At 32.2% G+C, this 14,079-nt stretch overlaps 1 protein-coding gene across 2 annotated transcripts in view; it reads right to left on the reverse strand.

Annotated features, from left to right (window-relative positions):
- Nucleotides 1-1,635: 1,635 nt before the first annotated feature.
- LOC129221383 (ubiquitin-like modifier-activating enzyme 1) overlaps nt 1,636-14,079 on the reverse strand; it is an 89,388-nt gene continuing 76,944 nt past the window's right edge. For both annotated transcript variants that reach the window (XM_054855851.1, XM_054855852.1), the window contains exons 23-27: nt 8,460-8,564; nt 7,214-7,297; nt 7,032-7,132; nt 6,742-6,914; nt 1,636-1,885 (exon numbers count right to left, since the gene is read on the reverse strand). In XM_054855851.1, the coding sequence (XP_054711826.1) occupies nt 6,764-6,914; nt 7,032-7,132; nt 7,214-7,297; nt 8,460-8,564 (441 nt within the window). In that variant the 3' untranslated portion in view covers nt 1,636-1,885; nt 6,742-6,763. The remainder of the gene's footprint in view (nt 1,886-6,741; nt 6,915-7,031; nt 7,133-7,213; nt 7,298-8,459; nt 8,565-14,079) is intronic.

Genomic DNA, 14,079 nt, shown 5'->3' on the forward strand with positions numbered 1-14,079 from the left:
TTAGGGGCAACATATGGACCAAATTTTGTTTGATTTCGCCAGTTACTTCCTGGGGAATACCAGGCATGCATAACTCAAGAAAGGTCCCATTGACCCATCCTCTTGGAAGAATTTGCGCCAAAAACCAATGGGCACAAATTCACATAGGGGCACATATATGTACCAAATTTCGTTCGATTTCATGCGGTAGTTTTTGCAGTAAAGTGGCCACAAAAAACATACCTGACACACAGACACACATAGACATTTTCCAAAAATGGTCGAAATGGACTCACCACACCTCAAAAACGTTCGAATCTGTCAAAATTCGAAATTTTGCACGAGTACAACACTTTCTTCTATACATTAGATATAGAAGAAAGTAAAATGGGTAGTAACCTGGCAGGCAAACAAAAGCCAGCAAAAGCCCTTCTCGCACCCCGCAAGAAGAAAATTGCAACCTCCCGTCTATAGGACCGCGAAACGTACCTTCTCTCTTGTCGACCTTCAGGGATCAGCGGCAACTAGCCCCTTCTTCGCGTGGCGTTCCCTCCTCCACAGTTTTGGATAGCGCGTTGCTGATTCCAACAATTAAAATCACGAGAAGTACGCAGACAAGAGCCTATCACGCATTATCTTTCTTATAGCTGAAATAATAAAACTTTTTATTCGCACAAAAAAAAGCCCTTCTTGGAGTGATCGGCGCCAAAATTAAACCAACGCCTATTTACATATATAGGTTCACATTTATTCCAAATTTCATCCAGAACGTAGCATTACTTCTCGAGATATAGCACTCGCAATGAAAAAGAAAGAATGTTCAATTGCACCGCCTCCTTTTCAGCTATTAACGTCAAAATAGAATCCGCTCTTGTACTCTAAGGGCTATTTGTCAAATTTTTGTTTGATTCCATTCATTACTTCTTGAGATATAGCAATCACACGTAACAAAAAACGGTTTATTGCTCAGCCCTCATTCAAGCTATTGACAACAAAATTAAATCAGCACCTGTACGTTAGGGACAACGTATGAACCAAATTTTGTTTGATTCCGTCAGCTACTTCCTTGGGACTAGCAGGCACACATGACAAACGTTCCATTGCTCCACTCCCTTTGGAGGAATTCGCACCAAAAACCAATAACCACAAGTTCACACAGGGGCACACATGTGTACCAAATTTCGTTCGATTTCATGTGGTAGTTTTTTTCTGTAGATTGGCCACAAAAAACGGGTCACACAAAGACATTTTCCAAAATTGGTCGAAATGGACTTGGCACACTTCAAATCGTTCAAATCTGTCAAAATTCGGAATTTGCACGAAACCAATACTTTTTTCTATATATTATTAGATACAGAAGAACAGAGGCGTAACAAGGCGTGGGCTAAGAGGGCGACAGCTCACGGCCTCCTAGGGCCTCGCATCTCCAGTTCGTTCTGAGAATTTTTTTTATTTTTTCAGTCCCAAACCAATTAAAAAAAGACAGATAAAACAAATTTTTCTCATCATGAAAAAAAAATATTACTGATTAAATTCTGAAAACACTGACAAAGTTGAAGAACATTGACATCTCTAGACACTGTACTAAAGCAGTAAAAATAATAAACCCATTCCTTTTCCAGGCGCAAATTTCAAGCACAATATACGATTGAAAAATACACTAAAAAGATGAAAATTTTATTAGTTAAGATTGCAAGTTATTGTAACATAAATTTTTAGAAAAGTTTGGCCAAAAAGCTAGCCTTTTAAACAAGCACGGAAATAAATATAAAATCTGGTGGATATAAAAGATGAAGAAGCTTGACAAAAATATTATCCACACTTCCACAGGAACATTTACGAAATTAAAGTCCTATGCCTGTTGTTTTAAGTTCATAGATGGTGAACAGCTGTATTTCAGACTTTCCTGCAATAATAAAAAGGAAAAGAATTATGAAAATGAACTTCATTCTTAACTAGGATGAAGTTTGATTTACATCACATATTTAAAAATTGCAGCATGTTTTGTTTCAAGTAAAGGTTACTTTCATGCAAAGAAATAGACGCCAAAATCAAAACAAAAGTTGAATACTTCAACATTATTAAACCTCGCTCATTCTTTTTTCAAGCTTTAGTAAAATTAGCCCCTGAATTGAAATATGACTCATTTTCCTCCTCAATTGGCAAGTTTCTGGAGATATTGCCTTGTAATCCTTTACAGTTATTCATGGCCCTAAAGCAAAATACTTTGTGATGTTCTGCAAGTACTTCAAGTGATCACGAAAACTATAAAATCTCCAAAACTTGAACAAGCTGTAAAACCTAAACCGTGTAAGATTCTCCAAATGCATAGGAAAAGCAAACATGTAAAGTTTTATCAGTTATATAGTCTGGGTGTCGAACTAAGTTTTTTTTGGGTTAATTTACGATTGTATGAAAGAGTGATAAAGATAATACATAAAATACACACCACCAGTTCAGTCATTCCATCCGAGGACTGCAGTTTTGTGCTTATTAGCACTCATCAGCCTGGAATAGGAAGTGACTGAGCCAGAGGAATAAAACCTCAAGGAAGCCAAGAGTGCCACACAAACTGGTAGTTAACATTGCATTAGCACTGACCAGATGAGTGACCAGAAGGCTATAGGGCGGGTAACTTGATGAAAATACCCATGCCTTAGCGTTAATCTTAGTTGAACCAAACCATTGCTTTGGTCACTCGTCTGGTCAGTGCAAATTCTATATTAGCTACCAGTTTGTTTGGCACTCTTGGCTCCTTAAGAGGGTTTCCACCTCCGACTCAGTCACTTCCTATTCCGGGCTGATAAGTGCTAATAAGCACGGAACTGCAGTCTTGGGATGGAATGACTGAGCTGGTGGTGTATTTTATGTATTTCTGCCTTAGCCCTGGCTATAAGACGGTGACTTACTGATAATAAAGATAAGGTAATAAATGTATGAATTACTAAAATAATATATTAAATGAATCGAGTTACGGCAGCATATAAAGCATATAATAAGTCAAAACTTTCAAAATAATTGAAATATATTCAGTTTGCAAAGGGATTGTAATCTCAAGCAAGACATGCAATTTACAGCGAGACACAAGTTTCAATGTTGGCATGTTCCCAAAACATACATTTATGGCAGAAATTGTGGTGGATGAAGATCAATTGGAAAAATAAAGGAAAGGAAACCAAAAACGCAAGAAAAATCTGAAGCTTTTTAGATTTATAAGAAACAGGATCACTCTGAGGTCTGAAAAGGCAACACAAGGAGGAAATCTTCACAAAACAAATATAAAGAGCTAAAATTCAGGTAGAGGTCAGAAAAATAACTCATATGCCAATTAAGGGCATAAAGCAGATGCAAGCAGTCAAAGAGTTTTCTGCAAAAACCTGTAGAATTTCAGCAAATATCTTAAATGTTACAAAAGTTCAAAGTGAATTTCAAGTTTCTGCAAATGACGCATAAAGTTCCGACATTTTGCACGAGCTTTACAGGGATGAGTGGTCAGAGAGCAAAAAGGAGGAAATCCAAAAAAATTTCGTAAAAAGGGATGATATTCAAACCCGCATCAAAATAGCAAGCCATGATATTTAAAAATTCAATAAAAAATGGCTAATTTACTAGTTTTAAATTTAATACGTATTTAATTAAGTATAAGTAATAATTTTGCACAGTTTGCTGCAATGTACCATTTCTTGCAAGAGAGTTTATTAATAAATAAATCTAAATTTTGAAAAAGAGACAACGATTTCTGAACAAAGGGTTGGGGGAGTCGGAGGTCAATCTTTGCTGCATCACACAATAGTGTCAACTTTACATACTTTTTAGAGAAAAATACATTTTTTTTTCATTAAAAATATTTGAGTTTATAGTGTTAAACGAGTGAGAGCATAAATTTTAAAATTAGGTCTGTTTGTAAAGTAAAAATTTACAATGGAGAGGAAAATCTAAAATTTCTTTATGTGGTAGAACATACTTTTCACAGTAAGAATTGAAAATAAATATATATATATATATATGTATATAAACGATTGGTTATCTTTTTCCTTGCATTGGAACATAAAATTTGTCTTTAAAAGCTTCCTAATACGATTTCAGAATCAAAAGAACAACTTGCAGCCACCTCATTTAATCATGAAATCTCAAAACTTTTAACAGGCTGTAAGCCTAAACGGTTTGAGATTCACCATAAATATTTTTTACACTTTTTTAAATACACAAAAAAAGTAACCCTGCCAAGTTAATAAAATTAGAGACTGTGGGTGCTATGCCACATTTTTTGATAGACTTTTGCATTTTTTCCAAAATAAATTAAAGAAATAAAAATATTATTGAAATGATAAAAAGATATAAGGTAGCATATAGTGAAAAACCACCCAACATTAAAAATAATTGAATTACTTGCAGGATGCAAAAAAATTGAAATCTCAAACGAGGTATGCAAATTGAGGTATGCAAATTTCGGCGCAGCACGTGTTTGACATCGTTGGCATGATTCCAAAACATACGTTTTCGGCACATATCGAGGAGGATGAAGATTCGACGGGGAAAAATAGAAAAAATAAGAAATCAGGGACAAAAAATTTGAGAAGATCGTATTTTTTTCCGATTTTTGAGAAAAATAAGGCCTGAAAGAAGCAAAAAAAGGAGGAAATGTTCTAAAAGTCAACAGAAAAAGCTGGAAAAATCTCATCCCTGGCTTTACGACGAATAAGCATAATTTGTGAGAATTTCAGATTTTATTCTAATTTGAAGAAATCTGAAACATTAAATCTTTAGTTGGAAGACATTTTAAGAAAATCTGCCATTTCAGCAGAAATTTTACAGATTTTTCTAGAATTGCGGTAGAAAATTCGAGTTTTTCTCTTTCATTTGAACAGAATTGTTCTGCAGCTCAGGCACCTGTTCTACGACATACGTCGCAAATTTAGGAGTACAGTGTCTGCCACTAATAAAATCACTGGTTTATAAAATCAGTCACTTTTTAAAATCAAATCTTGAAGAACATAATGATTGCAATATCAAAACATGTTATGATCACCCGATAATAAAATCATTATTGCCATTTTATAAGATCAAACTTTTGTACATAACACGTAAAAAATTGATAAAGAAGCACCAAGTGAAAAAATCTATCTTAGAAGATAAGGGAATCTCAGGGCCAAATTTTCCCTCTTCAATAGAAGTCAGAAAAGTGCTTGATTTTGCATTTTTAGAGCAAAGAGGAAAATGTAATGTTGAAAGTTACAAAATATTTTGAAAATTAAAAAAGAGAGAGAGATATAACCATTGCAAAAGATAGAATCTTTTTTCTCTTTTGGGACAAGAGAAAGTAAGTCCTGGTAGGTACTGCTATACAGCATGATTTAGAAAAAAAAAATCAATAGAAGACTACCTAGGATCTAAACTTTAAAATGATTTCTTACACCCCTTTGCTTTTCACAGAATCAAATGATATTGAATATTTACTTTCCGACTCTGTTAATTAAACAACATGCCAATATTTCAAGAACCTTGTGCAAATAAAAATGTACTTCTTGTTTAGTTGAAATGTCAACTGTATTTTGAAACACTTAAAACAAAAATTAATGAACTACAGTTGAGTCCGCTTATTAGAATATTGGTTGAAGGAACATCCCCCTTAATGTAATAAAGTTTAAAAGCACCAAAATTCTTTATGATACAGTTGACTCCCTCTACAACGCGATCCGACTTAAGTGAAATGGCTATAACTGTTTTTTCACCAGTAAAGAATTTTAGGCCTAACGCGAATTCCACACTCGCAATGAGAACATTTTCGGAGGGGAGTGTAAGTATAAATATGGATGAGGTGCTGCCTTATATACCACTACAGATGACCATTACATGGGAACATTGGAAAATGGAGCCGGAACGTCAATAGCAGTCAAGTAAGGATAGTAAGCAATTTAATTTGCTCAATTAAAAAAAAAAGTATAAAAAAAAAATGTCCCCCCCCCCCATTTCCAGAAATTGAAGTGCATTTAGTGAGTTTTTCTTCTAAACCGACAATTTTATAACGTTGTAAGACGCTAAATTAGTGATTTTCCACTATCAAGGTTCTTTTACAGATAACTTTTAAAATTTAAATGCAGGGCATCAGTACGAATGGCAAAAATTGGTGTATAAACATTAATAGAAAACAGATTTATAATTAAAAACCAATTTTCAAAATACTTTTCATAGGCAAAAAACCAAGTTGTAAAAAAAAAGTCTGGTAATAAAATAAAATATTTAATACAGTAAACTCCCAAGTGGCAGGCACACATACCAAACATAGTGAAAATTGTGGATGACTCTTAAAAGACTATGAGAGAAGGGCAAATAAAATTAAAAATTGTGCTTGATACACTTTAGAAAAACATTGAAGAAAAAACTAAATAAAAGATCATAGATCATTGAAAAAAAAAAAATTCTGTTTCTAGTTCTTAAACACATTTAAAATTTCGACAGCACTTTTTTTAGCATGAGCTTTTTAATCAGTCGCATGTATTTTTGTTGCTGTAGTTTCCCTCGACATCTTACAAATCACTTTGCAACACAATGTTTAGTGGTCTTAAGAATTGCATTTCTCTAGTTTCATCATCCATAATTTGAAGTTTACTGTATTGAGACTTAGATTAAACTAACATTAACATATTTACTGCACAAAACTAGTATTTACAGAAATATTTTAAAACTTTTCATCTGTTAAAAAGATGAAAATTGTTCCTGGGCAACGAACATTAATTTTAGGAAAGAAGTATGCTGTTTTACCTTTAATGAACTATACATGGTACTATTCAGATACTGTTTGGGGAAGTGTGTATCTAACATATGGAACTTCTACGTCTCCACCTTCAACATCATTGCAGCATAGTTCAAAGACGAGGGCTTTAATATAAGGTTCTATTTTACGCTTGGATACTCTTTTTACTACTTCACTCATTCTATAAAAAAAAAATTTGCAAAATTGAATTAGTTAGCATATAAATTATACATAAAGCCTAGCCAAAACAATTACAGATCACTCATTAAAGGAAAATAAAATCAAACTCATAACTCACAATAAGTCCAGCCTTTCTTTTCGTCTAGGTTCTTGTAGGAAGAAAGAGTATAACATACAAACGCCCTGGGAAAGCATTGTAATTTCCAGCTTATGTTCATCCTAATTAAAAGCAAAAACATTAGACAGAAAAAAAACTTAGGACTTAATTTTTTGAAATTTAAGAAATTTTCATCAGCTTACCTTAAAATAATTTAAAAACTCTCGAAGGGTCATTTCACCCTTAATTTCAAAACGGTCCCACAGTGTAAACTCAGTTTCGTAATACTGAAACAAAACAAAGAGAATAAGACATAAAGAGAACAAAGAGAATAAAAACACATAAAACATGGAAGAAACACTTAAGTGCAACATAAATGAACGTGCAGTCATTATGTAATCTATTCTACTTTTTAAACTATGGTAGTTTTATCATAAGCTTTTTTTTTTTTTTTGCATTTGCAAAATGTTCAATTTATCCTTCTGAACTACACAAAGTCAGAATACAATATATATATATATATATATAGGTGTGGTTAGGTTCATATTTCTTTTCTTTAAATAAAAACTAAAACATCTGTACCTACAGCTAAATAATGCTTAAGGAGGTCTAATTATACTTGTAGCTTATATAGCTGTTTATAAATTCCTAGTAGTTGATCTGAAATCATTTTTACTGCCTGGCACAGCAAGTAAAATTCATCAATAACAATGCTAACAGTCTTAAAAAAACACTTTTCTAACATTTTCAGAAGTAACACAAGCATTTTTAAAAAATAACATCAAAATAAATAATAAATGACTGATTACTAAGCATTTATGCATAACAGTATTAGTCGTCTCCGGTATGTCATATTTAAATTAAGAGAAAAGTGCAATAAATTACAAAATCAAAGGCTCTTGATTGTGCCAGCAAATAATTTGAGGAAATTAATATCCAATAATTAAAACCAAAATAGCATTAAATTTATTCATGAAAACTCAACATACAAAAACATCAACATGTGAGAAAAGAAGTTTTAAAAAACATGAACGTAATTGATAGATAATAACGCTGTTTTTCAAAGGTCATTTTCCAATACATAAAATAAAAAAGGAATCTAAAAGAAATGAAAACAGCTTTTTAAAATATTCGAAAACATATTTAAATGCCAAATAATTCTAAGGAAAAAAAAAGTGATCACCTAGCATGCATAAACAAGTCAAGGATTGAAAAAGATGGAAAATTGTGGGTAGAAGTGGGACACCACAAATTACTGCGCCGAGTGTAACTCCTGCTTAGATACACCATTGATAAGACTATCTAGCAATTCGATGATTAAAAGAAATTTATCGACTATCTTCGCTTTATAATTACTGCACTTAAGGATAAATTTCAAGTACTTAGTATATTCTCTTTGTTTGGGAGTCATGTTGTGATTTTAAGACTAAAAGCATTTTGAAGTCATACCTTTTGTTTTGGAGCAGGTACAGGTTCTGAAAATGCAAAAAATGGAAGAGCTAAATTGATGAATCCATTTTTAAATGATTCTAGCTTTTTGTGACCTTGAACAAGCTGCAAATATAAAGAAAGAGTGAAAGAGAATTAATATAAAAACTTACAATACAAAAACTAAAATTTTGCACATAAAAAGCTATCTAAATCCAAACCAGCAACAGAATTTTATCTTGACAATTGCATCAATCAAAAAAAAAAAAAAAAAAAAAAAGATTCTTATTTTACACGCAACAAAACCAGAAAGTTGACGGCCTGTCTTAAATTGACTGCTATTGTCAGGTGCAAAAATTTGTCCTTGATCATATTTATCAACCTCCATATGTTGACTACTTAAGTACTACCTTTTGCAATTTTGGAAGAGTTTAACGGTTGAAATATCTGTACACTGCTTAAATTCATGACATGCTTCTGGTGCCACAATATTTTCTATCTTTCAATCATTATTTTTTTTAGTGTCATATTTGTCAGGGTCAGTAGCATATTTTTGCCCTTTCAACAGGCTTCTTTCATTTTTATTTTACTGTATCTATTGTATTTAACATTAATCTGCTAATAATTTCTGAATTAGCAATTTTTTTAAAATTTACATTGCCTTTAAGTATACAAATCAACTCCTGGTTTTATTTTACTTTAGCTCGTCTGTATTTAGATTAATCTTCCAATTAAAATTTTTCTGAATTAAGGTTTTTTTTTTAATAATCTGTATTTAATTGCCTATAAACACCCCTGCCAGACATAGAACTTGTTCCAGAATCTATTTTTTACGAAGAAATAAGTTCAATCTGAAAAACAGGGCTTTTAAGCAGCGAATTGGAATGTTATCGCTGATTTAAAACGAGTCTTGATTGAGAAACATAATGTGCTCCCAGGGCGCAGCGCCATCTGGATTTTCCTCAGATTCGACCTCGCTTTTTCTACATCGATCGGCACACTACTCTTTCTAGGCACTATAGTAGTTTTGATATAGTCTCCAATATTACAATACACGCAAAAGAATTATAATTTAATGTTTACTAGTTAGTTTTTTTGTTTAAATTAGTAATGAATACTTGGAGTTTGAAAGTATCTGTTCAAATTTATAAAATTTAATAATGTATCCCTATACTGATCATACACTACCATGCACCTGAGTTTTGTGGCAAGGAAACAAATTTAATTTAAATTTTAAGTCAGTAGCTATTACACTTTTTGCAAATGTTGAGTTACGTCACTTTCCTTGCCAGCGTGCAATAGGTCAATTGCAGTTAAACACTTTTGTTTCAGAGTCCCCCCCCCCCTCCTTGCTAACACACCCTAGTTATTTTTATTTTATAAGGTACAACATACTTTTAAATTAAAAAAAATCTCTAAACACTGTTATTAAATTCACAATCATTTACACATATAAAACTCTCAAAAGCTCTTACTTACAATACATATTAAAGTTTATTCACATTTACAGTAAAATGAAAAAAAAGAGACTCAACAGTATGAATTAAACAAGGTTAAGATTAGCACCCACATAATTGTAATAGTAATCTATTTGGCATAGGGTTGGAAAAACGTTAGGTTGGAAAGTCGTTAGCTTTATAAATTAAAAATAATAATAATAAAGCTGAATACTCTATGTTTGTTAAATAACATTGTGTGAATAGTGTAGCTGCAGAGAAATACCAAGAAGAGAAAAACAGCAGGGTTGCCAGAAAATAAAGATCCAGAGTAACCTAAAATACCGTCTTTGCGCCATTCAACCTTGTTTTGCCATTGAATCAGTTAAACTACTACATATTTCCTGCCTAACCAGGAAGTACAAGGTAGTAATTGCCAATCCCCAAAACCGAAACTTATATTTCCCATCACAACAATACGATACCATACGTTAATATCCTTATTTTGAAAATATTATTGTTGTTCTTATAGGCAAGAAATCCGGTGCCTGATGGCGCCAGGAGAAAAAAATAAAAAAAGGGGCTGTTTCACTTATTTTTGGCAAGAAAACAGGCCGAGCTAGCCCATTTGGCAGCTTTTCCCATAATTTAACAGACTCAGAGTGAGTTCAAAATTTGAAAAGTTCAGCCGATGATACTTGAAGCTGAAGCTTTTACATTTCCATTTTTTTTACACCCTTCATACTTTTTACATTTTAGCTGCTTTTAGGCCAACATAGTAGCAGTTTTTTTTTTTTTTTTTTTTTTTTTTAACAAAATCGTCGTTTTTGGCTTAATTTAGGTTGAAATAGTCACAGTCTGCAACACTTCAAAATAGTCTTTTTTAGGCTGCAGTGGCAGCCCTGCGATTCGCTTGCCAACCCTCGTTTGTCACTTGCGTTGGCTCAACACGGAAAATGACACTTGATGGTTTGACATTTTTTACCCTGGATGTCCGACCCCTTAAGGTTTAGAGGGGGAGACAGAACAGCATGGCTTTACCTGCATCCAACAGTGCTAGTATTGACCTGGCCCTAAAATATTATATTTAAAAATCTTTGATCAAGGCAAAGATAGACAATGCAAAGCTAAATTTGACTTGATTTAAATTTTACATGCAGAAGTTCATCTTAAATACAATGTAGTTACATTTTATGAGTTGAGCACGGTATGTTTGAGCATAAGTGTTTTAGAAACGATTACTTACTAATTTATATTTCAGAGCTGAACAGTTGTATAAAAGCTCATTTTAAAGACGATTACAAGCACTTCAGAGCTATTTTAGTAGCTTGTTAAATTTGCATTGAAATTACTACAGTTCAAGTTTCATGGAGACTACAATGTTGTAAAACAGCTCACTAAAAGAGAATTGCACCCACTTTTAATATGCAACGTGGGATTACAACAAAGATATCAGCTGTTACAACAAGTATTGTAGTACAATTTACACAACTTTCAGAGAATTTCCCCATAAAACTTTCAGTTTCAAAATTTTTGGATAACACAATACCATTTTACTAAAAAAAACCTTAAAAATGCAACAAATTTGGATAAGCACTTTTGAAAACAAGGTAACTCATAGCTGCCAACTTCAAGATACAAAAAATAGGAGCACTTAAGGGAAAAAATAGGAGCACTGAGGGTTAAAATAGGAGCATGAAATCGTGGCCTGCGCTAAACCTTCCTTCTGTACCATAACAAGTTTCCATAAATTGTAAGCACTTTTTAAATGCTTTTCTGAATTTTCATGTTAGATTTTCAACAGAACTACAACCAAGTTGAAAACAAAATTATTTTACATTAAAAAAGCAACATTATATAGATACATATTGAAAAGTTTAAAAAAAAAACATGATTACTGTTTGATTTAATAAAACTGCAATCTTTTTTTAAAATATGCTTGTATACATATCCTACATACATAAGAACATATTGAAGATTAAAAAAACACAATTATTTCTTATACTTGGAAGTAAAGCAACTTCATAAGTAAAGGTCAAGACTCGGAAATTTTGAAAGTGGCCACTAGACTCCAAAAACTTAGTGACCACCAATGTCGCCAAGTTTTGAAATATAAAATGGAGTGGGGGAGGCAGTTTTTACAACTTCCCTAAAAAAATAATAGATGAACAGGATTTAAAGAGAGATATTCAATACTTTTTTTGCGCATGGAAAATTTAAGTTAAAATAGATTTCTGATTTATTTAAAAAAATAATAAAAAAATTAAAAAAATAATAAAGGAGAAGTCAGCAGGAACCTTCAATTTAGATGAAATAGTTTCAGTTTATAGTAAAGCCTACAAGGCAATGAGGATCAAATAGATAAAATTTCCCCTTCAAGAAAATTGTTTAAAAAAAAAAAACATAACTTTTTGTCTTTTGTTATTTTTAATAGTTTGCATTGAGACAAACAACTAATTCTGTTTTCGGGAACTTAGGCTATTAATAGTCTTGTCTACTTCATGTTGCAAATGACCAAACATGGCAACACCGCGAAAAATTCAATACAATAGATTTTTGAGTTTGTTGCATTCAGGGTTCATACTCTATTTGGATGAAAAAATTCCATGACTTTTCCAAGACTTTTTCATGACTTCAATGAAAATTTTCATGACCTCTTTACACGAAGAGAATAGCACTATTTAATCTCAAACTTGGTAATATTTGGAAATGAGCATTAGCAAAACGTCTATATGAATGTCACAGCCTCATTGAAGCACTTACTCGTAATGGAAAAAATATAAGTGCACACTTAAAAAACTAAACTATTCTTATTTGTCTTCATCATACAGTAGAGAACCAATTATCCGGGAAGTTCGGGACCATCGCTATCCCGGATATCTGAATTTCCCGGTTTTCTGGATCGCTAAAAAGCTCTATTGGCCAATTGCTTATAAAGCCTAAATTATTATAATAAATAGTAATACATATTAAAATAATAAGAAAACAGTACAGAAATGCTTATAAATTTTGAAATATTAAAAACTATTTGTGAGAGAGAAATTTAAACATGTTTTAAAACGAAAGATAATGAAGGGAATGGCACGAAACAAGTTTTTGAACCTAAATGTGCGGTTTTTCTACTTCAGTGTATAAAAAATTGTATTAATGAAGGCGTTTTTAAAAATTTTTTTTTGTTAAGTTCTGGTGTTTGCGATTATGGTAGTTATTGATATCTCTTGCTTTTGCATTAAGTCAATGTCAATAGAAATTTGATTTTTGAGTTCTTAGAGTTATTACAGTCTTGCGTTAATTGGATTCTAGATCCCATGATCGACTCTCCGGAAAATTCGCAAATCTGGTTTTCGGCGCTTTCCGCACTTTCGCGACGTCACTTGCGCTCTAAACGGCTTTAATAAAAGGCCATTCAATTAAATATTGCTTAGAATGCGACAATATCATTTATTTAGTTTTCAGTTGGAAAAAAAAAACGAAAAGTTCAGACTTACGAGTGTCCTTTTCAATTCAAGAAAATATTTCGGAAATTTTTCCCTGCATAAAATATAACCCTTTGAAGTTCGTTTTTGTAAAAATTTTCCCAAGTTATTTGTGAGTAATATAAGATTTATTAAGAAACCGTTCATATTCTTTTAGGTATTTCAAAAAAATGCTTAGTGCTTCAAAAACTGCCAAATATGCTTATTTTTTAAATATGGCGGGAAAATCGGCAAAAAGGTGCCGGTTTTCTGGTTTCCCGGTTTTTTGGTTCCCGGATAAAAGGTTCTGCACTGTATAAATTTTCGTAAAGTAAAAATGAAGTAAAACGAATATGATGATGCTTAAATGTCTGATTTTTTTTTTTTTAAACAGGCAGAATGAAATTGAATGGGACAAAGGTTGAATGAGTAATCACTAAGTTTCAATAAATTTGCTTCAAAAGTTACTTTTTAGCGTCAACAGTGCCTTTAATCATCCACGTAACTTGACAGTATTTTGGTTCTTTAAAGTAAAGCCACATAGTTTAGTTCTTTATGTTTCTAAAGCAGGTCTTTTTTGAAAAAAATTAGTCAGTAATGAATCAATCTCCTGATACCAAAGTATATTTGTTTTGTTTACAAATTTGCATATTTTCAAATGCATATAAATTAATAGGTTCAGAAATTCCAGAATACGTTTAATTCCCGACATTGAACGTAGTAGTGGGTCGCATGAATTAGTTTTGCATG

The sequence above is a fragment of the Uloborus diversus genome, chromosome 4 (assembly GCF_026930045.1).
Source record: "Uloborus diversus isolate 005 chromosome 4, Udiv.v.3.1, whole genome shotgun sequence".
NCBI classification, from domain to species: Eukaryota; Metazoa; Arthropoda; class Arachnida; order Araneae; family Uloboridae; genus Uloborus; species Uloborus diversus.